The sequence below is a fragment of the Desmodus rotundus genome, chromosome 11, assembly GCF_022682495.2.
Source record: "Desmodus rotundus isolate HL8 chromosome 11, HLdesRot8A.1, whole genome shotgun sequence".
Taxonomy (NCBI): Eukaryota; Metazoa; Chordata; class Mammalia; order Chiroptera; family Phyllostomidae; genus Desmodus; species Desmodus rotundus.
In genome coordinates this window covers 89,172,386-89,196,388 of record NC_071397.1, presented here as the reverse complement: position 1 = coordinate 89,196,388, position 24,003 = coordinate 89,172,386, and the positions used below count along the sequence as shown (strand labels likewise).

Sequence of the window (24,003 nt, the reverse complement as noted above, 5' to 3'; positions counted from 1 at the left end):
TTTCCAGTGGGGAACCAGGCCTGCATTGTACCTAGGCTGCTTTGAGGCTTGTTTTTTGGTAAAACTCCCTCACCCTGAATTGAGGCAGCAAATGCTTACTGCATATCTTTAAAGTAACTTCCTGAAGTCTGTGCTAAACCTCCCAAGGATGGAGTGTAACCAGTTCAACAACTTTTCCCCTTGCATTTGCAACAACCTTTTCTTTGTAGTAATCAGCAACATCCTCTCCTTTGTTATCTGTAAAAGGTAATCACCTACAGTGAACCCGTGCATAGTAAATTAGGACCATCCTCGATGTAATGGGCCCAGAAAAGTAATAAAAGCCTGTCCAAGCAAGGCTGTGCAGTCCCTTTTTCTCCACAGAACTTCTTTGTTCCATGTGAATTTGCTCGTTGTCGCAGCCACAACACACGGACTGCTGGTTGGAGTCAGCCTCAGGCACCAGTACCCCTCCCCTCTGACAGCTGTCAGTCTGCTCCCTGTGTCGATGCCTGCATTTCTGTTTTGTTTGTCAGCTTATTCTGTTCATTAGATTCCACACATAAGTGAGATCATATGGTATTTGTCTTTCTCTGAGTAGCTTATTTCACATAGCATATGTGTCAGCTGTGATCCACGCATACACTGTTAGACTCACCCGCATTCCTGCGTACATCTCCAGGACTTTATCCTGTACTTTAAGTCGCTCCTCTTGGTCTACGTCTCGAATGCTGAGGATTCTGGTCCTGTACTGTCGAAACTGATGAATCTCCTCTGCCTTTTGCATTGCCTGCTGCTGACTCAGTTCATCCGTTTGAAACAGAGGCTCAATGTTTGTTTTCCTTGATATAGAAACATCAAAAGAGAGATTTAAATCACTTCGGAACTCTGGAGTGAGCTTTACTTTAGAAGTCAAATAATTTAATATCATATCAACAATATGGTGGTCTGAATAAAATCAAATATTAGGAATAGAAAGAATAAGCCATTATTTTTAGATGGGTTATGCTCCATCCATTGAATCAATGATATTTTAGAAAGTTATTTTAGAAAAATATCAATAAAATTAGATGTGCCATTTGATGAGATTGTGGAATTGGTGTTTGAAACTGTGAGCCTGTTTTGTAGGTCTTCCTTTTTAATTTAAGCAGCTAAATAATTTTGAAGTTGCTTCCAAATTTAAAAGAAAATTTAATCTAACTAAATAATGGCAGCAGTTACAGTGAGAATTTTCTGTAACAACTCACCTTAATCAAGCTACACATTAAATCTTTACAAAAAATATTTAAACATTTTCATGACTGATTCAATAAAACATTTGTTAAACTTGAGATGTAAAATCATGTATTTCTAAACATTCAAATACACTGAATATTAAGCATTTAATTTCAAATTCCACTTGTTTAGCAACTGCTTATTAGCAATGTATCCAAAATTCTAGGTACACAGATGTATACATTAACCACATTAACTAAAACTTACCGTACATATTGAGTTACATCTACACATTCTAGTGCTTTTCGAATAAGTCGTGGAGACATTTCCAAAATTGCTGGGGATCGTGAACGTGGCCCTGTTGAAATAAAAAGTCCTAAGTTTCTCCCCCCAAAAATCAACAATGACTAACTAAATGACTGTTATATCTCATTTTAATGGAAGATAATTTTTTTCTGTTAAGAAAACCACCATTGAATAGACTTGCCTAATTTAATGATTTTAATGTGATTTAATATGACTTAAAATATAACTATATGTATCTTCTACCTTTTATTACTATACTTATAGTTAAATGAAAGAGATGATAAAAAGAGCACAGTCTTTAAAAAATATAACAAAATGTTATTCTAGTTATAGTTAAATCAAGGCAGAAGCAAAGAAGTCATATTTTAAGTTACAAAACTATATTATAAACAAATTATATGTGAAGATTACATGAAACAGTACAGGGTTGGAATACAAAAATGTTCAAGACACAGTATTCTACCTTCAAGAAACATTTCGTCCAGTGGAATAGGCAACATATAATAGATAAACACTGAATACCACATTAGCAGGAGCTTTTTATTCCACAAGCTTATATGAACCCATAAGAACAGATTTAAGAAACATTTTAGAATCTAAGACACTATCCACTCAGCCTTTCCAGATCATTTTGTAAAATTTTACTTATTTTTAAATTATAGTTGACATACAGTATTATATTAGTTTCAGGTGTTCAACATTCATCTATCTTACAAAGTTATCACCACAATAAGTCTAGTACCCATCTGACACCGTACGTAGTTATCACCATGTCACTGACTATGTCCTCTAGCTGTACATTACATTCCTGTGACTTATTTTATAAGGGGAAGTTTTCAGCCATTCCCCCACCCTGCTCCCCTCCAACAACCATCAGTTTGTTCTTTGTTATGTGTGAGTGTGTTTGGTTTGTTTGTTTGTTTTGCTCCTTAGATTCCGCATAGAAGTGAAATGATATGGTATTTGTCTTAACTCTGACTTATTTCGCTTAGCATAATATCCTCTAGGTCCATCCATACTGTTGTGAATGGCAAGATTTTAATATTTTTATGGCTGACTAACATTTTGTCTTTCTGGACCATTTAGTCTCTTTTTTAAAAAAATTACTAAAGTATATTGAGAAATTTGCTTATTTAAAAAGTACAATTCAATACTTTTTAGCAAATTTATAGAGCTGTGTAACCAGCACAAAAATCCAGGTTCTACCCATTTCCATTATCCAAGTAACATCCCTCACACCCTTTCACAGCCCTTTTCCCATTCTCTCCACAAGCCCCAGGCAATCATTAACCTTCTTTGTGTCTCTATCGATTTCGCTTTCTTGAAAATTTCATGTAAGTAGGAATAGTAAAAATCTGTTTAACTTTTCAAGAAACTGTCAAATCATACTGTTTTGATCATTGTTGGCCTCATAATAAACTTTGAAATCACAAAGTAAAAATCCTCCCCCTTGGTTCTTTATCAAAATTATTTTGGTCATTCTGGACCTTTTGCATTTTCATATACATTTGGAGATCATCTTATCGAATTGTGTAAAATGTCTAGTAGGACTTTGACGGGGATTGTACTAAACTTACAGATCAATTGGTAGAGAATTGAGTATGAATATGCTATGCTACTAAATTGACTCCTCCAGTCCAGACCATAAACCTCTCTTTGGACTGGTTCATCTTCCAGTCCAAAGATAAACCTAGTTTGATCTTTGAAATTTTTTTCTGTGATGTTTTGTAGTTTGAAGTATACAAGTCTTCACTTCTTAAAATTTATTTCCATATATTTATTAGTGATGCTATTGCGAATAAAACTGTCTTAATTTTATTTTTGATTGCTCATTGATGATATATAGAAATAAAAGCAAATTTTGTAGAGTAATCTTGTAACATGTGACTTCAGGAACCTCACTTATTAGTTGCAGATAATAATCTTGGTTCTTTTCCCTTGGTCCCTTAGTATTTTCAGTATCCAGGATGAGTGTGTCTGAGGATACAGTTTTCTTTCTTTCTTTCTGATATGGATGTGTTTCATTCGTTTTTTATCGAAAGGGCTAGAAGAACCTCCTGTAATGTGTTGAGTATAAGTGGTTTAAGTGGACACTCAGCCTTGTTCTTGACCTTGGGTTGAAATCACGGGGTTGTTTTGTTACCCAGATCTCCCTGTTCGCTTTTTGGGGGATTTGTCGCTTGCCTCGAACAGCATCACAGCTCCCAGACAGAAACAGATTCCTTCCTAGAGCCTGCAGCGGGAATGTGGCCTTGCCAACACCTCAATTTTAGAATTTCTTCCTTCCAGAGCTCTAAGAAATGAATTTGTGTTGTTTTGAGTCACTAGGTTTGTGGTTGTTACAGTAGCAATAGAAAACTCATACAATTGACAATTTATTTCTATTGTTCTTAGTTTTAATAAGTATTTTTTTCATTTAGTTGTGTGCCTTAGGAGTTTTTAAATGTTTTTTTAATCTTTATTTTTATCATGGCTTTCTGGGGAGAGGATATATCAAGTCCTCACTCTACCGTTCAAGGAGTCTCACTGCCTCCCCCACCCCCTGCCACTATTTATTCTTGCTTTTTAACATGTGGTTATCATAGTCTCCAAGATTATTGTAAAGTGCTTAATTTTGAACAAGTTCTTAAAAGTGATCATTCATTTGAAAATACAATCTAATGTAAATATTTAAAAATATAAAAATAGCCCTGACTGTTGTGGCTCAGTAGGTTGGGTGCTGTCCCACAAACCAGGAGGTCCCGGTCCGGGCGCCTGCTGGGTGGCAGGTCGGGGCCCTGGTTGGGGGGTGTGCGAGAGGAAACAGATGGAAGTTTCTGTCGCACATCAGTGTTTCTCTCCCTCTCCCTCCCTTTCACCCTCCTCTAAAAAGGAATACATAAAATCTTAAAAATATATATAAATAATATCCAAATTAATCTTTAAAAAATACATAAAGTCATGATACGCATGAGAAAATAAAATATAGTAATACAAATCTCAACCCTGCTCCATCATTCAAACATACATTCAATCATGTTTCTCATTTTGTCACATTAAATAAACATTTCTGAAGTATCAAAATTTTATTATATGAGTCTTTTAGAAACCAGTAGCCAATAATTTTTCTTTTTTCCTCACAGCTACTATGGGCTCTTAGATTTCTAAAGTGCATTTGCTTTTCTTACGAACATCTCTACTTCAGTTGGGGATATTTTTGGCATTTCTAACTTAAATTGTTTCTGTAAGATATAGACTCTGCTGATTTTGGCTGGAAAGGAACCATTTTCTGAGTAGTGAGATGTTTGTGCTTTCTTACATCCAGCCAAACAATATATATTGAACAGAGAGGGTGGGGGAGGGGCAGAGTAATCTCTGTGCTCGTCTGAAAGACTCCGTTGAGTAGGGTGTGAGTGTGGGGGTGGCAGTTTTAGACCCTTAACAGTGTGGCTCAGCGTGTGTGTGCCTGCCATTCTTCATCTGCAAACTGGTCTTCTATGGGGTACATTCTGAAAATGAGAGTATGAACTGAGTAATATTTTTACAGTGACTGGTCATCACTGGGTCATTTTACTGTGTTTTACAAAGTTTTGGTTTGCAACAGACTGGGAGAGAACTTCTGTCATCACTGGTGGTATGAGAATTGCTATTTAAAGGACATGGCAAAGAATAGTTTGATGGCGCACCTAGGGAAAAGATTTTGGAATAAAAACAATGATCACCCCCAGCGTCTGGAAGCAGCACTTTCCAGAGGTTCCCTAGAAATAAAAGGAGAGTTGAAAGCAGTGTTTGCACTCTTGACCGTGATGATGGCTTGGCTTGGAGGGAGAATACTTAGGATTGAATGCATAATGATATTGTTCACATGACCTCTCGCATTGTGAAGGAAGTTGTTCTAAGTTACCTACTCAATGAAAATAGAAGTAACAAGACTAATATTGCTTGGGGGGAGTCACAAGTATTGATGGGAGGATAGAGGCCCCACCACGTGAAGCTCTCAGGAGTCAATAACCTCTTAGGGGCCATGCTTCTGCAGGAGTAAGGGCCTACTTTGTGCTGCACCAACAGCAGAGGTGGGAGCAGCAGAGTCCCAGACAGCGCTGACAGTCAGCCCCGTGGTCTCAAGCAGGACCCTTCTCGGGCCGCAGTACCTGGGGCACATGGCAGAGTGTCCCAGAATAGAGTGTATTTTTCTTGAGGATGCGTAAACAAATTTACCATTTTATATTAAATTAAAATGGCAGTAACATGTATTTAAGAATGGTTTAAAGAAATTTTTGCTTGAGGACAGGCTGTGTTGGTCCTGCTTCCCCCTGTTCCCTGTTTGCTGTAACATATTAGCATGTAAACAATTTAATTTCAGAATTTAATTCTGTCTTGAAGGAAGATGGCGGCAACATAGGTGGGAGCGGAATCCACTTCCCCTCAGCGCCAGGGAAATACCTAGCTGATCTGAGGAGCAGGGCAAACAGCCAACAGTATTCCAGCATATACGAAGATCAGAGACCAAAGATAGAGGACATTGAAAGATCTGACGGTGAGACAACAAAACCTGGAGTGCTGAAAAGACTAGAGTTAGACCGTGTTAAACACATAAACGTCAGCTCAAGACCAGTGAGCACAGGAGAGTAAGGAGACAGCACCACCAAATCCCACTGGCATTCTACCATAGAAGTTCATATCATAAATCCAGGGAGTCAGAACAAAGCAATTTAAGAAGCAGAGGCCAACAAGAAGAGCCTCACAAACAATGGGAAGACAAAGAAACAATTCCCAAATGAAAGGAAAGAATTTAATTCTGTCTTTATTTTATAGCTCTTTGAATTAACTGTGGAGAAAAGTTTGTGTTTGATTAAAGAATACAATGTGTAGAGTCAAAAGAAAAACTAAGGTTTGAAAAGTGCTGCTTCTACCCCAACTCTATCAGCTTCCTCTCCTTGGGTGAGTCATCATTTATCAATTGCCTCATTTCTGAGGCAGAGATACCATATTTCTAGTTCACAGGGGCTCAACAGATAAATACGCCAAAGCGCTCTATGAATTGAATAACATGGTAGATATGGATAGATGTGTTTCAGTGCTGATACCATGTGCACTATCTTTTAGACAAATGCTTACTTTCAAAATACTGGTTTAAAAATATCAGTATCTATTTTTAGTGTAGTAAAAGAGCCCTTTGAATTTTCCTTTCACAGTGGAACTCAAGGACATGCTTTAGCCATAAACGGTTTTTAATTTTAAAATTCTCATACTGGTTTAGCAATTTTGAAGAGAACCATTGTTGACATTTCTGAAGATATTTCCTTCTAAAATATTCTTCTCTCCTGCTTGGGCTCTGAACAAGTTGAGAACAAAGGCTAAGATTGTGCTCTTGATAGAGGTGTGATTGGAGCATGTAGCCTGATGGGAGAGGCCAATGGGCCATGATCAGAGAGCCCTGGAGCTCACTGCAGGTCAGCACCCCTCACTCATAGGCAGTGCTCCCAATTCAGGAAGGAGCAGTGAACTTGGGCTCGCTAGGTACAGCCCAATTGATTCTTGCCAAAGATATCAACCAGATGAGATGATAAGTCCCTTTAGAGACAGAAAGTCTAAGAGTTGCTTAGGGGAAATCCTTCTTTCTGGAAACCAGGAGTGTGCAAAGATGTTTCTCTGTAATGCCTTCCACGAAGGGTGTATGTTCATTTTAGTAAATAAATGCAAATCCGTACTACACAAAAATGAACCAAGTCACTATGGCTTGTGCACCACAGAAAACTGCTTTCTTCCTACCCTTTCAAAGCCAAATATTTAAAATTTGTTGTAAAAGGAAAAGAAGAAAATCTATCATGTAGTATACTATAGATAAAACAAAAAGAATCTGTGACAATTGTAAATGTGATCGTTGCAGTTTTACTTTTAGGTATAACTATACAAATTATACCTCCTACTTTTTAAAACAAAATTGCCCACTTTTATCTTTGGGATAAGTTCTTAATAATCAGGTTCTTGCGCAGATTATCAACTCTGATAAGTCAAACAAAGACCTATGAATTCAAAATACAAATTGTTCTATGGTATAATCCTTGATGTCACATTTGTTTAAGTTAGTATATTTTCCAGGATTTTTACTTCAAAATACATATTTCTCTTACCCTTGAGAGGAATACTTACTGATATTCTCCTTCTGCGCGGTCTGCTCCTGCTCCTCCTTCCCCGCCAGGGCTCCCCTGTTCTCACTGCTCACTGACTTGTCCAGGTCCTTTAAGGCCTTGGTCATTTGCCACTTCTTCCACAGCATACTTCCTGATTGTTTTATCTCTTTGTTGTCTAAACTCCTAGAACTCTTTGATTCTGTCACTTTTGTGGAACTTGCAGATGATTCTATTACAACATGGCATGTGCATTACTGAAAAAACTTGCATTCTATGAAATCACATGCAAAAAGTAACAGGGCTATGAGAACACAGATTTGGAGCAAAGACTCGTAAGCTTTGCAACTTCTAACCAGAACACTAGCCAAAACAGTCCTTGGTACCTCAGAAGATGACGTCGATGGTCCAGGCACCCAGTGGGTCTAGAAGCTGCCTCAGGATAGGAAAAGGTCACGTAAAAATAGAGGCTTTTTGGAGGTGAGCCATTACAAATGGAAAGGGGAGTTCTGAACCACTGGGGCTGCTGTTCACGTGGGCTCTGGACGACGGGCTGCTTGCCCCAGGTGAGAATTGTGAAAAGACAGGAGCCTCCTCTCTGGGGAGCAAGCTCTGAGTGCAGACACTTGTCTAAAACTGTCTTCAAACAAAGCTGAGAAGGCATCTTGCTTAGGAAGCAGCAAAGCTGGAAGAGTTTTTTCTTCCAGCTTTGATTCTTCAAGCTATGATTCTACTCCCACTGTTCCAGACCTCCATGCCTTGAAAAAAATGTAAAACGTACACAATTCCACATCACACAGACATTTCCCCTCTATTTGTCAGTTGCACATGTTCTAATTGGCATTTTGCTCTGCATTGAGTAAAATAGGTCAGTGCAACTTTATTCTTATTTTGAATAAAATAAGAGTATGGAGAAATGTTGAAATAAAAGGGAGACATTCAGCCATCAATGATGGTTCTTTACAAATATTAAAATTGATGCAACCCAACGGCAAGATGGATCAGAAAAAAAATTAAAAATTTTTCCCCCCAGGAAGTTTAACTTATGTAAAATAGACAAATTTCTTATAAAACACTACTTACTAACCTTGACACAAGAAGAAATAGAATGGATAAATAATGAGACATATAGGGCACATTTACTGTATGAGTTCAATATATGAAGTTCAAGAACAAGCAAAAATCATTTATGGTGATAGAGGTCAGACTAGTAGTTACTTTGAGGAAGGAGATGACTGGGGGGGGGGATATATTAAAGACATGTTAAGTATTTTATACCATGATCTAAAATGTCTCACATATGTGAAATTTCATCAAGCTGTAAAAGAGAGATTTGTACCTTTGTTGGATGACAAGGTCAGTCTCTTCTGACCCTGTTTCCTATTCCAGTTTTAGTAAAGAATCCGGGTAAACCAGTTGATTGGGAATCTGCACCCCCCACCTTGATATCCAATCAAGCTTCTCTTTCTCCCATCCTTGATATTTAATCAAGTTCCCCTCCCTTGACCCTTGATACCTAACCAACTTCCTCTGCATGATTTTCTCTCCACTCCTTGCTCGTTGGCTCCTGCGGCACTCTGAGTTTAACTCAGTCTGTCTCCCAGGTGCAGCCATCCTGACTCCTATCGCAATAGTCTTGAGTAAGGTCCTCCTTGTCATTTTTAACAAATGTCCAGTGAAATAGTTTTTCTTTTACATACAGCTTAATGCATTTTAAACATAATAATAAAATCCAGAGCTAAAGGACAAAAACTATATTCTATTCTATATATTTCCTAATATTATTTAATTCTATCAATTAGAAGAGAAAGTACTTTAGGAGTCAGAAATAGTTCAGTCCCAGTGTTCTCACTACTTGGATGTATGTGACTTAGGAAGAGTAAGGGGACTCTCTGAGCTTTGGTCTCTTTGTCTGTAAAGTAGGAATAGTAACATCTATGACAGAATTGCTGTGGGTTAAAATGAGATAATAAACATGAAGCATTCTAAACAGGGCTCATCCCAGGAGAACAGGATTGGGGTGATATTTAGTGTTTAGATTGTTTATGTGAAAAGTTAAGGGATGCTATTTTTATAACAATTATCAAATTATTCCCTTGAAGCTGTGAAGGTAGAAAAGCATGTTTCAGGCTGTGCGAGTCTTCGGCCTCTGCAGACAGCCCAGTGTGGTGACAGGTGCGAGCACCTGAGCATCGGGGAGAAGACCTCGGGACGAGGAGAGCTCTGACTGCGTGCTGGGCTCGTTCCCGGCTGTCTCGTGTATTTAGCAAATTACCGGGGAAATTACCCTGGGCCTTTGTCCTTCCTTATTGGTGACTCGAAAACAATATTATACACCCATGGGCTGATGTGAATATTAAATAAAATAATTAGTATTTCACAGTTCCAGGCCCAAGGCAATCACTCAGTAAATGTAGTTAACTTTATTACTATGATTCTTATTTTTTTCAATCCTCACCTGAGGATAGGGTCATTGATTTTTAGAGGGGGTGGAATAGGGATGTGAGAAAGAAACACGGATTGGTGGCCTCCTGTGTGCACCCCAACTGGGGATGGAACCTGCAACCTAGGAATGTGCCCTGACCTGGGACGGAGACTGCAACCATGTGATGTATGGGACAACACGTCAACCAACTGAGCCAAGGTTATCACTATGGTTCCTATTGCCGTTATTTATTTTTATGGTGATCAGAAAGGTGCCATATTTATAGTAGGAAGTCTGCCTTCAAGTTCACATGCTGCTACCTTCTAGCCAGGTCATACCCTTATTTCTGGTTTCGTCTCTTCTTAAATGGGGGAAATCACATCTACCTGATAGAAGAAGTAAGCCTATGCTTGGTTCCAAAAAAATTCAGCATATACTTTTTATAGGATCGTATGAGACTTTTTACAATCCTAGGAAAATAGATTCTAAAATGTTTTCTTTTTACTAATGTGATGTGCTGACTATCTCTTAAGAGGCACAATTAGCAGCTCTGTGCTCTGAGGGCAGGGTTCACCGACCTTCATCCTCTGCTCTCGATTGGCTTTCTGACAGCGGCACCAGCATGCTCTGGGCATCGGCTGTTTTCTTAATGAATGGGCTGAGGTAACGCAGACGGGCCTGAGAAGCCTAAGGAACAAACATTGTCAACTAATAGTACAGGCAACATCTTAATAGTACAAAAGAAAAAAAACACATGAAAATGTGAATAAATAAGGCAGTTTGAACAAGGTCAGGAGCTATTAATTATCAAATAAACTCAAATCCTGGACCATCCATGTTTCTGACAGTTATTTCTGAGAACTCAAAGAAGTGGCCCTAAATTTAATGCACATGGATCCAGTGTCTCCTGAGCCTTTTTCACCTGGCTCAGTTGGGACATGAACACACATATAGAAAATAATGTTTCTCTATGGCAATGACTCATTTAAAATGGAGGGCGAGGGAGACAAGGTATGGTGCATGAGTGTGTATCACCAGGGAGGGCACACACTTCTCATCTATCTAAGGGCTTTCAAAGCACATGAAAACACGTATGAAGCCGTGTTCGGCTTTCTGACTTGTGAGTGCTAAGGACTGATAGTGTAAGCCTCACTTATGTAAAAGAATGAGGTGACCCACGGCTGGGGGCAATAAGCAGCCCCACTATGTGCTTTGCTTTTGCAAGTCATCAGGGTATCATGAGGGTGACATTCCACATTATGTCCAAGTGTGGCCTTCAGATGTACTCAGTCAAGGTCTGAGAAAGCTCCAGATACCATCCCTAGAGGAAAGGCTATGTGGTCCCACCTACGTGGCTCGTCCTTCCGACCACACCTAGGAGTGAAAGGACAAGAACAACTTTTCAAACTCAAGTTTGATCAACCTTGATTGCTCTTCCTGGCTCAGCCATCTCCCAGGCTTGCTTCATGGCTCGGATCTCATCTGCTCGTTCTGTATCTTTTTTGACTTCAAGAAAGTCTGCTTCATTGTATTCAGTGACCAACCTCAAAATCCAGGCGGGTTTATTTGGGTCTTCTTGTTGAAAGTGAACAGCGGACATCTGATAAAACAAAATAACAACCTTTGGGTCAGAATTCAAATTCAAATTCAAATGACTTATTTTATAGCAGAGAATGAAAAACTAGAGCTGTATCTTGAAGTTAACACAGAGCATTATCCTGAAGTTTCAAGGGGAAGAAGTGGTTGATTGGAACTTCACCAATGTTTCAAAACCACACAACGTTGAAGCAAGCAAATTTCGAACAGAAAACTGTATCTGATTTTTCATGTTTTGAATGTAATCGTCCTTTGATAGACAAAATTCCATTTTCCCACATCTGTTTAGATAATATTACAGGAAAAGGCAGCATTTGGATTGTAGAATATAGCTAATGAAAACACAAGTAATGTAAATTTAAGAAGAAAGTAGCTTTTTCATGTGAAATAAAATTAATGGTCACATAAATTCAGCATGATTATAATGACTAAAGCAAAAATTACAAAATATAATATGTTAGTTTTCAGTTTCCTATTCAGATCATATATTAATAAACATTAAATCATCAAGCAATATAATACCAACATCTACTAAAACCAACTAGCAAACTATTACAATTACTAAAGCTTAGTTAATTATTAATGTAATAAACACCTAACTTCCATATGAAGTTTGGAGCCAAGCATATAATTTGTGCTGTGCAAGATGGTTCAAGCACTGGCTTTTCCTGGATTCCCCAAAATTCATGAGTATTTCAATGTTAACTCACGCTGAATCCCATAATTTCTTACTAAATTTGGTGGATCTTTTGAACAGGCATTCATTTTTGAGACAATATACATACATTCATCAGAATTTTGAAAAGAATGGAAGACTGTTATACATGTTAGGTTTTAGTTTTACCCAATCATCAATAATTTGCAGAATTGTTTTTTTCTTGGCTTAATATTTTTGCAAGTCTTTTCATTTTTTTCATTTCTTTCTACATACTTCAACAATTCAACAGCAGCTGATCCAGCTTATCATCTTGACTTTCATCCTACAGATATGTTTTCAATGTCACAGGATGGAATCTGAAATAGTTATCAGACTATTTCTGTATCTGTAGCAATGTTGATAACACCGGACATTTTGGTTTTCAGGCTTGTGTATGTCGCGGTGTTTCTTATGCCACTTGTCCAATGTCGAATGCTGAGGAATACGATGCACTCTGATGGGACGCCTGGCCAAAGACATTTAGGTCATGTATTGCTAATGCTGAGCGGTTGTTCAGAAGCAATCTTGATCCTGAGGAAGACCGTTTCCCAAACGCACCCTCTGCAGAGTAGCCTGGGGCAGCAGACGCGTCTCCAATGGCCTGCCATGTTTCATACCAGCAGCCTCTCGCATGGTAAGAGCTGATTCCAGGAAAATGCCCACAGTTTCTGTGCACAAAAGCTGTGGGCATCACCCCTCTGTTCACCGTAGTACTTACTGCAGCTGCCTTGGGATGTGCGGGATTTCTTCTGTTTTAATCACTGCTGTATATGCCTCTCTACCCTCAGAGCATTTCTCCACGTGTGACTGTCATAAATTGCATGGCTCCAGCTCCCTTTGACTGTCCCAGCATGCCACTCCGTGAAAAGGCCTCAGACCCTGACTTTCTATAAAGGTCCTCACATTTCTCAAGAGCACGTGACACAGTCCCAGCAGGAAAGCTCCCGTGGCACCTGGGCTCACACCACAGACGCAAGGAAAGAGCCGACGAACCGGCTCCGGGTAGGTCAAGTCCTTTTCGCATGACTGAAGAGCAACCATACCCCTGTTCCCATACCACCCACTGTTCAAATTAGGGTTCCTCTCCCTTTCCCTGGATTCACACAGCCAATTAAGGCCAAAGTTGCTCCAACTGCTGTCTGAAGAGCGTCATCCTTAATTTGTCTCATTCGTAGTAAGAATGAAGTAATTCTTTCCTTGGCAGTCACTCCTTTTCCCCCAGGAAACTCAGGAACATGAAAAGTCAGTCTTTCAACCCTATTAAAGCAGAGCTTGGAGTCAGTTGTTCTTAATGCTCGGACTAATGCCCACGCTCTGTTGTTGGTACTCAGCCCTGCCATCTCCTCTGGTTAAGGAGACAAATGCTCCTTCTCCTCTATGTTTCTGCCTTTGCTCGTGGCCTACTCAGCCTCATCGCCGCTTCCTGTTCTGACTGGCTCTTCTGCCTGATTCACCCTTTAATGTGGAGCAGAGTCCACCAACATAACCACCTGCTAAAGCTCGTACACCTTCAGTGGGATGAGGGAGGTGGCAGTACTTTGTTTAACAGAAACTAGAAGGGCCTCACATGTCTCACCGGGACTTGCCGGCTTGTCTTTGGTATATGAAGAAGATTCAGGGCCGAACTTCTTAGTCGGTCAGGATGTCTGTATCAACAGAACTGCATTTCCCTTCAGTGTTTTTATATTCCACTTCTCCTTTGTTCTGGAAATGTTTATACTTTCTTTTTCTATTGAGATATTTTATCCTCATGTGTGAAGTATGAATTGGTATGATTTGGTAAAAATGACTCCCCAAATTTTGTGGTTCAACTATTTGTGTAATGAAAAGAGGCTTTGTTTACCGTATCTTCGTCTTTATCTATAACGTGACTTCCCTGTCCCGGAAAACTCTTTTCTTCTGATTTAACACTACATCGTTTTAGAGATGTGATGGTTTATTTAACTATTTTCTGTTTTAACAGCCACTATTTGATTTTGATATTTGCGAACCAAACTTAAGTTGAACTACACGTGAAGTCATTTTATTCTGATTGCCAAAAAAGCCTTTGAAACAAAGTTCGCAGTGCTTTTAAAATAGGACATGAATGCTCACTTCTTGAGTCTCGTGGGAGCAGAAGGGCTAAGCTTCGAACTTCCCACATGTGAACCACGGTTGCCTGGAGAGTTCCAATGCTACTTCAAGTTCGTGCTTCAGTTTTGGTCCATTTACACATTGCTCGTATGAAATCCTCTTTGTAGACGGATGTGACTTACCATCCAATAATGCTTAGGTGAGCCCAGGAAGAGCAGTTGCTTGCTTCTCTGCTTCTCCAAAAGACTTTTGCTTTCAGGGAAGCAGGTTGCCACCCTTTCAGCAGCAGTGGTGACTTGCCTGTCCCCAGCTTCGACGTGGGCTGTGGATGACCTGCATCAGCTAGGCTTCTGATACCAACAGACGAGCAGTAGCCTCAGGGCACGCCCCCCAGTTCCTCCTGCCTCCCATGGAAATCAGAGTTACTCCTCAACGTTGACAAGGGCAGACTCTAACAGCTAAGAAATTAAATTTTGGAAATGCAAGTGGACAGGTTTTCCTATTACTGGAATCTGGGACAACTGAGTCATCATTTCCTAATTTATTCTTTTTTTTTTTTAGCATCTATTTTACTAGTGGTACCAACAACCTATTCAGTTAATCCAGCTAGAAACCTGGGAGAGAGTCTTTACTTCTTCTTGCTCCTTATCATCCACTTTGGATTAATAACTACGTATACCTTTTGTTTCCAAGATAACTTTTTGTTTGTCCTCATCTTCCTTTCTTTTGACCTGTACCTGGTACAACTGTACTCTCTTACCTGGGCTACTGCAGTACCTTTTAGAATGGTTTCCCCATCTCTGTTCTTTTCCCACTTACATTCATACCCACACAAGTCACCAAGGTATCTGCAATGCACGCCTGATCATGGCGGTACACTTTTAAAACCCCTGACCTCCCAGCCCTGCTTAGCTTAAGCAGTGATCACAAATGATGGAAAGAAATCTTCCTCATAGGTATTTTGTTTTGAGTTCAGTATTTGCAAATAACTTGAATTTTAATAGCTTTATGCCTGTGCTTGCACTCCTCAACTTTGCCACCCATGCCTTCTTTTTTACCCTTCATCATTATAATTATCTAACTGGCCTGGAAGGAATTTGGATTCAGGATCCCTGGGGTGTAGATTGAGACCCAGCTTCTAATGAGGCTTAAAGGCTTTCCTGCACCTGATACTTACCCCTTACCCCTCCAGCCTCATATCTCATGCTTTAAGGATTAAAAAAACCAAACAGATGATTGTGTCGAATTTTGCCTCAGCATGTCCTTGTTCATTGATTTAGTTCAAGACCCTGCTCCTCTAGGAAGAAGCTAGATTCGGTACCTATTCTTTCTACTACTGCACATTCAACCTCTAACATTTAAATTGCTTACCTTCACCCTCCTCCATCATACTGTGATCTTTTTTGAGAGTAGTATACACAGGTAACATGAATATTAGAAACTCAAATCCACCAAACAGTGTCTTTCGTATTAAAAGTTAAATTAATGCTTTCTGACACTAAATTAGGGAAGGCTGCTTGCAGGGAGATGGGCAAGTAGGGACCCAATGAACCTAAATATATTAAGTGACTCTAGTAAGAAGAAATCCCACACCCACCTGAGGCTCAAAGCGAGGTGCTTGTCTGTCTTTGGCGGACCTTTCTTTCTCAGAAGACTTTTCTTTGCCTTTCCTCACTGCTTTGGATGTTGCTAAAGATTTTGGCCCCTCACTAACAGCATGGGAATCTGGGCTTCCCAAGGAAATTGATTCCTCATGTTTCTCTCCATGAGCTAGAGAGACATAGAAAGGAAACCAGTAAGTCATATAACAATAAAATCATGCCATGAAGGTACAAGGGGAGCAATTCAAGAAAAAGTGGTTAGTCTAAGGCATTTAGGTTTTCCTTTATTTTTTTAAACAAGCCAACAAATTGATCTTTTTTTAAAAATCTGAGCCTCTTCTTTGTAAAATTGAGAAATAATTCATATACCATAAACGCGCCATTGAAGTGTATAAATCATTGGGTTCTAGAATATTCATATGGCTATGCAACCATCACTACTATCTAATTCAATGTATTAGATACATTGGATGTATTCAGTTCATTTTCTTGCCTAGTTGCCTTGTCTAGTATCTTCAGAACAATATTGAATTGATTCATCTAAGCTTTAATATTTACTATTGCCTTTGTTCTGCTTGCTTTGAGCTGATTTCTTCTTTCTTTTCTAGTTTTCTAATTTTTTAAGGTGGAAGTTTAAATTACTGATTTGAGATCATTCTTTTTTTTAATATAGGCATTTATAGCAAAAAATTTCCCTCAGCATTGGTGTCAATTGCATTGGTGTCAAGTCTTGTAAGACACCTCATTAGTAAGAGAAACTGGAATTGTAAAGAATCTAGATCTTTTACTTGGTGCCAGTTTTAGGTACTTTCAAAACGGGGGCAGGTCTTCCTGCATGGCTACAAAGGGACTGAGTGTAAGCACCCTGATTTTACAAGGGGCAACTTGCTTTGCTGCCAGCAATCCCAGCTGCTGAGAAGTGAGGTACTAGGGGAAATCTTTTGGTCAAATAATCTAATGACCTAAAGGTAAATCCTGGATCAGCCACTGGACAGGTTAACTTTGGCAGGTTCATTACATTCTTTAAGATTCCTCTGTTTGAGGGAAAATCTAACACCATGCTCATAGGGCTTAAAATAATCCACGTAGAGCACTGCAAGTAGGATCGAACCCAGTGTAGCCTGGTTTTTTAAGACGTTAACAATGTCAGATGAAATGGAACCTCGAGCTGTTCCACTAGGTATTTCTGGAGCTCTTTTTTCTTACCATCCATAGGTCTTAGTGTTTGAGGCATACCTTTAGGTGTACTGAATTCCATTCAAATGACCATATTCAAATATTAAAGTTTACGTAGGTGAGCACCTACTAGCATGTCCAGCACACAGCAGGTATGTACCATCCTCTTCACTTACATTGTTAACATATAGATTAAAGTAACTCCCATACTTTTAATGGCATGCAATATGGTACTCTTTCCTCTTATGAAATTACAAGTCTTCCAAAGGCCATAATATCATTATATACTTCAACTTAAATTTCTAGTTTCATTTAATATAATGCTGCTGAACTCATAGTATGTTCTTATCAGATAGTTTAACTTTTGTATCTAAAGCTTTGTAGGGAATCTGTATGTGTTGAGAACATATATATTAGCAAGATGTAAGACTAGATATCCTACTGATTCAAGAATTATGAAAAATGTCCCTGGCTGGGTGGCTCAGTTCCATAGCCTAGGTGTATCCTGACCAGGGATCCAACCCACAACCTTTCGGTGTACGGAACAATGCTCCAACCAACTGAGCCACCGGCCAGGGCGGTATGAGTTCTTTATATATTTGGATACTAACTGTTCCTCAGGTATATCATTCACAAATGTTTTCTCCCACTCCATGAGTTGCTTTTTCATTTCATCGGTGGTTTCCTTTGCTGTGCAAAAGCTTTTTAGTTCAATGTCGTCCCACTTGCTTATTTTTGCTTTTCCTTTTGGTGTTACATCCAAAAACTTATTGCCGAGACCAAACAACAAGCTTAGCCCCTAGGTCTTCTTCCAGGGGTTTTCTGGCTTCTGGTCTTATGATAACATCTTTAATCCATTTTGACTTGGCAATGTTTTAATGATTACATGATAAATTTACCATTAAATATTTATATAAAACACTAAGGGCATGAATAATATTTAGGGTGACATACCTTTGTTATCACTTTTCTCCAGGTCTTTCAGTGCTTGGACGAACATCTGCTGGCTTTCCGTGAGGGGCCAGCTGTTATACAATACCAGACACTGAATAATGTACTTGTAAACCTGAGAAATAGAGTGCAGTGATTAAGCAAAACCAATACAAATAAACATGATATTTGCCTATGAATTTATTATTTTAGGCATATAATAAGTGCATATTTGTTCTGGATCACACAGTCATAATTTAATGAAATATTATCAGATGCTCTCTAAAATTCTCTACCACCACAGTCTATAAAAGTTTATCCTCACATCCTCACCAAACCTGGCATGATATATACCAGTATTCATAATTTTTACATCCATATTTATAACTAAAATGTATGTACTTTACTTTTGTTACTTTCATCACTTTTGAATTTGAATTACATTAATCTCTGAGAAAACGTGCAATTTGTATTGTTTTTCTGTTTTCTAGAGCAATTTACCCTTGAAAGTCTGTTAGAGTTAGTCTGTGAAGTCAGCGGGGCCAATGGCTTTTTGGAAAGGGAAGATTTTGATGATTAGTTCAGCTTTTTCTTCTCCTTTATTATTATTATTATTATTATTATTATTATTACTATTATTACTACTACTACTACTACTACTACTACTACTACTATTATTTTCTATTTCCTAGTGAAGCAAATTCACCATTCCTCCCTTTTTCCTAGAAATGCATCATAGTGTTTTCAAGTTTGAAATTTGCTAGCATAGTTGTATATGATACTTTAATTGTTTTAAAAATCCTGTTGTTTCAAGCTGTACCTCCAGCCTACTTTTTTTGTTCTATGTTTGATGTGCTTATATTTTATGTCTTAATTGTTCCTATAAGAAGTATGTTTATTTTATCATTCTTTTCAAGATTGGGATTTATTAATATTTAAAAATTTTGTTCTCAATGTTATTAACATTTTTTCTTTTTCTTTGAGTTAATATTTTGTTCTGCTAATTATTGCTTTCATAGCTTACTTAATTTTTTTTATCATTCATACTTTCTGATGAATTAATTTAAAAGTCAACATTTCATTGACTATTACCCTAGATATGACTTACAAATTTTGATTTGAAGTTTTTTTTATTGTTTTGAGTTCTTTGTATTTCATAAATTCTTTTCTGTTCTTTTTAACTAAAAATTTATTTAGTATATTTCATTATATGTCTACTTTTATGAGATTTTAGGTTGTTTATTAATTTCCATGTTATTGTATTTTGTTCTGATCTATACAATATAGTTTGTTTTTTATTGAGGCTTCCTGTCTGTGCCATGAGAAGTATATTTCTTGTTTTTTAGGTAAGACATTTATATAAATATCTAAAGGATTAAGCATATACATTCCTAACTTTCTCAAATCCTAGCAATCATAAGTATTTTGTTTCTCACCTTAATCTATCAGTTCTGATAGGTGTGTGTTAAAATCTTCAACTATTAATTTTATTTCTTTATTTCTTTCTTTATTTATTTATATTGTTGTTCAGTTATAGTTGTCTGGATTTCCCCCAACCCCAGCCAAGTCCCTCTCCCTCCCTTGTTTCTACCCTTCCCCTTGGTTTTGTCCATGTGTCCTTTATAGTAGTTCCTGAAACCCCTTCCCTCCATTATCCCATCCCACCTCCCCTCTGGTTACTGTCAGATTGTTCTTAATTTCAATGTCTCTGGTTATATTTTGCTTGCTTGTTTGTTTTGTTGATTAGGTTTGAGTTAAAGGTGAGCTCATATGGCATTTGCCCCTCACCACCTGGCTTATTTCACTTAGCATAATGCTCTCCAGTTCCATCCATGCTGTCTCAAAGGGTATGAGCTCCTTCTTTCTCTCTGCTGCGTAGAATTCCATTGTGTAAATGTACCATAGTTTTTGATCCACTCATTTACTGATGGGCACTTAGGTTGCTTCCAGCACTTGGCTATTGTAAATTGTGCTGCTATGAACATTGTGGTGCACAGGTTCTTTTGGATTGGTGTTTCAGGGCTCTTAGGGTATAGTCCCAGGAGTGGAGTTGCTGGGTCAAAAGGTGGTTCCATTTTAGTTTTCTGAGGAAATTCCATACTGTTTTCCACAGTGGCCTCACCAGTCTGCATTCCCACCAACAGTGCACTAGGGTTTCCTTTTCTCCACATCCTCTCCAACACTTGTTTGTTGATTTGTTTATGATGGCCATTCTCACCAATGTGAAGTGGTATCTCATTGTGGTTTTAATTTGCATCTCTCTGATGGCTAGTGATGCTGAGCATCTTTTCATATATCTCTGGGCCCTCTGTATTTCCTCCTTGAAGTGTCTGTTCAGGTCTTTGGCCTATTTTTTTTAATTGAGTTTTTTGTCTTCCTGGAGTGGAGTTGTGTGAGTTCTTTATATATTTTGGAGATCAAACCCTTGTCCGAGGTATCATTGGCAAATATGTGTTCCCATATAGTTGGTTCTCTTTTCATTTTAATGCTGTTTTCTTTAGCCATGCAGAAGCTTTTTAATTTGATGAGGCCCCATTTGTTTATTCTTTCCTTTATGTCCCTTGCTTTAGGGGACACATCAGTGAAGAGGTTGCTGTGTGGAATATCTGAGATTTTCCTGCCGATGTTTTCCTCTAGGACTGTTATGGTTTCATAACTAATTTTTAACTTATTAATTTTTCTCTGTAGTTTTAATAGTTTTTGCTTTTTATTCATTGACTCTTGACAGTTAGATGCTTATATGTTTATTAGGAACATATGTATTTGTTTTATTCTTCCTTTTATTTTTATGTAATATCTCATGAATTCTATGTATTGAGATATTAAAATATTATCATAGTTTTATTTTGGTTCAACTTTAAACTTTCTGTGGATCCTGATTTTATATAACTTTAAAATTTTATTTTTAGTTGATTGAAAATACATTTGTATTTATTGTATTACTGTCAGATTAGGATTCATTTCTAGCATTTTATTTTCTTATTTTCTTATTTATTTTTCAAAGGATAGGTCCTGTTTACTTCTGTGGCTTTAAAGTACATGAACTTTTTATTTCTGTAACTTAAGATATACAAATAAGTTTTTATTAATATGTGACCCTTTTCAAAGTTATGTGTCCTTTTACATAAGAAAATCACCACAGTAGCATAAGATAATTACATTTACATTACAGAGTCAGTGTATAGATTGAGTTTGCCACATATTTGAAAATTTTTGGAATAGGGAAACTGTTTAATAATGTCCAGTTCCTCAATTCTGGTTATGCATTGAATGCGTTGCGTGTGTAGAGAAGCGTACAGGAGTGGGCAAAAGTAGGCTTACAGTTGCTGGTGTGGTAAAAGACATACAGGCTACATTTATTCCAATAGCTTGATTAACTATGTTTTGTGTACTCACAACTGCCCACCCCTGTATGTTGACCATTTTTAGGAAGAGAATTTATGTGAGATTTTTAAAAGTAGTACCACTAAATAATTCTTTTAAATGTAAATATACCTGCAGGGGTGTGCTAGTATTTTCTTCTATAGTGGAGGTGGCAGTTTCCTCTTCCAAAATCAGCTGACCGGTGTCTACTAATGCACTTCCAGGTCTGCCTTTATTCGATTTCTGACTTCCCTGGACAGATTTCTTCTTGGTATATGACTCCTGATCTTTCTTGGATGGAGCATGAATTGAAAGTATTTGCTTGCTGGCTGTATAGGAAAAATATACTGAAGTTAAAATGTGTGAAATGCGCAGTCATTACTGATTGTGTTATTTAGTTATATACCATCAGACGATACTGAAAAAGACAAGTCAATTTGTTTTGTTTTAATGAGATAAAAAAACACCACCCCTGGCTTCTTGGCAATATTCTGGTTTTAAAGAAACTTACTACAGTAGTATTTCAATATTTAAACATTGTTATGCAAATATATTCAGAAGAAACTTTGAAAGGTTAAAAGAATCCTGCAGATTCACTTAAAATACTGGATAAAACTGTCAGTTTTAAGTACAAATATATACATATATATAGTAAAAACAAAAAATAACCATTGAAATTATTAAAAAGCTAATTAAAACAATGAAAAATTTATCCCCTGAAGACATCAGACTTAGTTTTGAAGTCAAATCTAATAAACTTTTTAAAAAACCAAATGACTTCTGAAGTATTTAAATGGCTTCCAAATTACAAAGTTGCCAAGTTAATTTCAAGAAATTGTCATAATTCTAACTAGAGAATCTGTAAAGAGTGGTGTTTGGTGCACATACAGGAAAGGAAATTGAGACACATCCATTCAACAAATTTTATCAAATAGTATATTCCAATCATTGGAATATATTAAAACATTATAAACTGACAGGTTTTACCCCAGGAATGATTCCAATTTAAAAATTAATGTATACAATTTGAAAGGATACAATTTGATAATTTTTATAAACTGTAAAAATTAATAAAGTTCTAAACCCATTACATATTAAAATTCTTAGCTACCACTAAAATTTTTTTCTTAAATTTTATCAAGGGCAATTATTAGACAGGAACAGCAACCATAATACAAAATGGTACATGCTTGAAGCCTTCCAATTTAAGAAAAGGAAGTATATCATCATCATTCTATGTTCCTGGTTTAGAAGTCCCATCCAATGCCACAAATAAGCAAAAATTATAGTTCTAAGAAGAAATACCAAAGATCAAAATAGGAAAATTCCAGTTTTGTTTAAAATGTAAATGCAAAAATGAAAAATAGAGGAATAAAAGCTAAAATATTAACAGTACTTTTTCTGAGTAGCATGATTTAAAGGGAATTCATGTTCTCTTGTTCATAATTTTCTATTTTTCCAAATGTTCTACATTGAGCAGGTGTTATTTTTATACAAGTTACTAGAATAACTGAATGTATGTCTCACACTATTTTTGTTATCCATAATTTCAGAAATAATTTTATTTTATTAATTAATTGCTCCTGATTATTACATTGAAAGTACCATATTTTTCAGACTGTAAGATGCACCGGACCATAAGACGCACCTAGGTTTTAGAGGAGAAAAATAGGGGGAAAAAAATTGAAGCAAAAAATGTGGTCCTGCTCCTGCCTCCTGTGAACCCACTCCACCGCTGCAAACCCCTAGTGATCCAGGTAAGCTACATTTGGACTATAAGACACACCCCCATTTTCCTCCCAAATTTGAGGGAGGAAAATGTGTCTTATAGTCTGAAAAATAAGGTAATAACACTGAAGTTTTGTTAAGTTTAATAGAATATTTTCTGAAAATAATAACTTGGAAATTAAAGAGTAAAACATTCTTTCAAAATAATAAAAATATCCTTTTTCATTCAGAAATTTAAGAAGGTTCACATAAGAAAGTTTTTGAAGCACAACTATAAAAATCTATTGATCTCACGTGACACGAAAATGTAGTAGTTTTTAAAATATTTTACTATAATATCAAGCTTTATAGATTTAACTGTTTACTTACTATTTTAGCTTAAAGAAAACATTTTGAAAATCAGTTACATGAACATAAATATCTACTTATAAATCTAAATAACCAATTTTAAAAAGTCATACTTACACTGGGAGCTCAGAGCTTTTTCATTCCCCAAGAAGTAAAATGCCGGGATTAGAGCTTGGCCTTTCCCAATGGAGCTCACGGCAATTTCTTCATTTTCTAGGACCTGTAGCTTGACAAACACATCTGGCTTGGATGTGCGCACCTGAATGGTAACAGGATGTTGTAATGCAACTTTAACTGAATACCTATAAAGAAAAACACTCAAGTTTACATGCAAGTATATTGGCCTTTCCCCCAAATTAATAAAGGAAACTATAATTTGCTGATGTGATAATCTAAAAGTAAAACCACTTTGTAAAGTCGACTAAAATCTTGGAAATATTAGTGCAATTGCACACT

The 24,003-nt window shown here is 37.3% G+C and overlaps 1 protein-coding gene and 1 pseudogene across 7 annotated transcripts in view; both read right to left on the bottom strand.

Annotated features, from left to right (window-relative positions):
* Window positions 1–24,003, bottom strand: part of ADGB (androglobin) — a 121,556-nt gene that overhangs the window by 3,383 nt on the left and 94,170 nt on the right. For 2 of the 7 annotated variants that reach the window (XM_045188874.2, XM_045188875.2), the window contains exons 27-35: window positions 23,665–23,849; window positions 21,604–21,800; window positions 18,133–18,244; window positions 15,999–16,171; window positions 11,459–11,635; window positions 10,614–10,722; window positions 7,633–7,842; window positions 1,462–1,552; window positions 638–821 (exon numbers count right to left, since the gene is read on the bottom strand). In XM_045188874.2, coding sequence (XP_045044809.2) covers window positions 638–821; window positions 1,462–1,552; window positions 7,633–7,842; window positions 10,614–10,722; window positions 11,459–11,635; window positions 15,999–16,171; window positions 18,133–18,244; window positions 21,604–21,800; window positions 23,665–23,849 — 1,438 coding nt within the window. The other 5 variants (XM_045188876.2, XM_045188877.2, XM_053914192.1 and 2 more) reach the window with 4 other exon arrangements.
* On the bottom strand, window positions 12,422–15,788 carry LOC112297194 (calcium-independent phospholipase A2-gamma pseudogene; annotated as a pseudogene).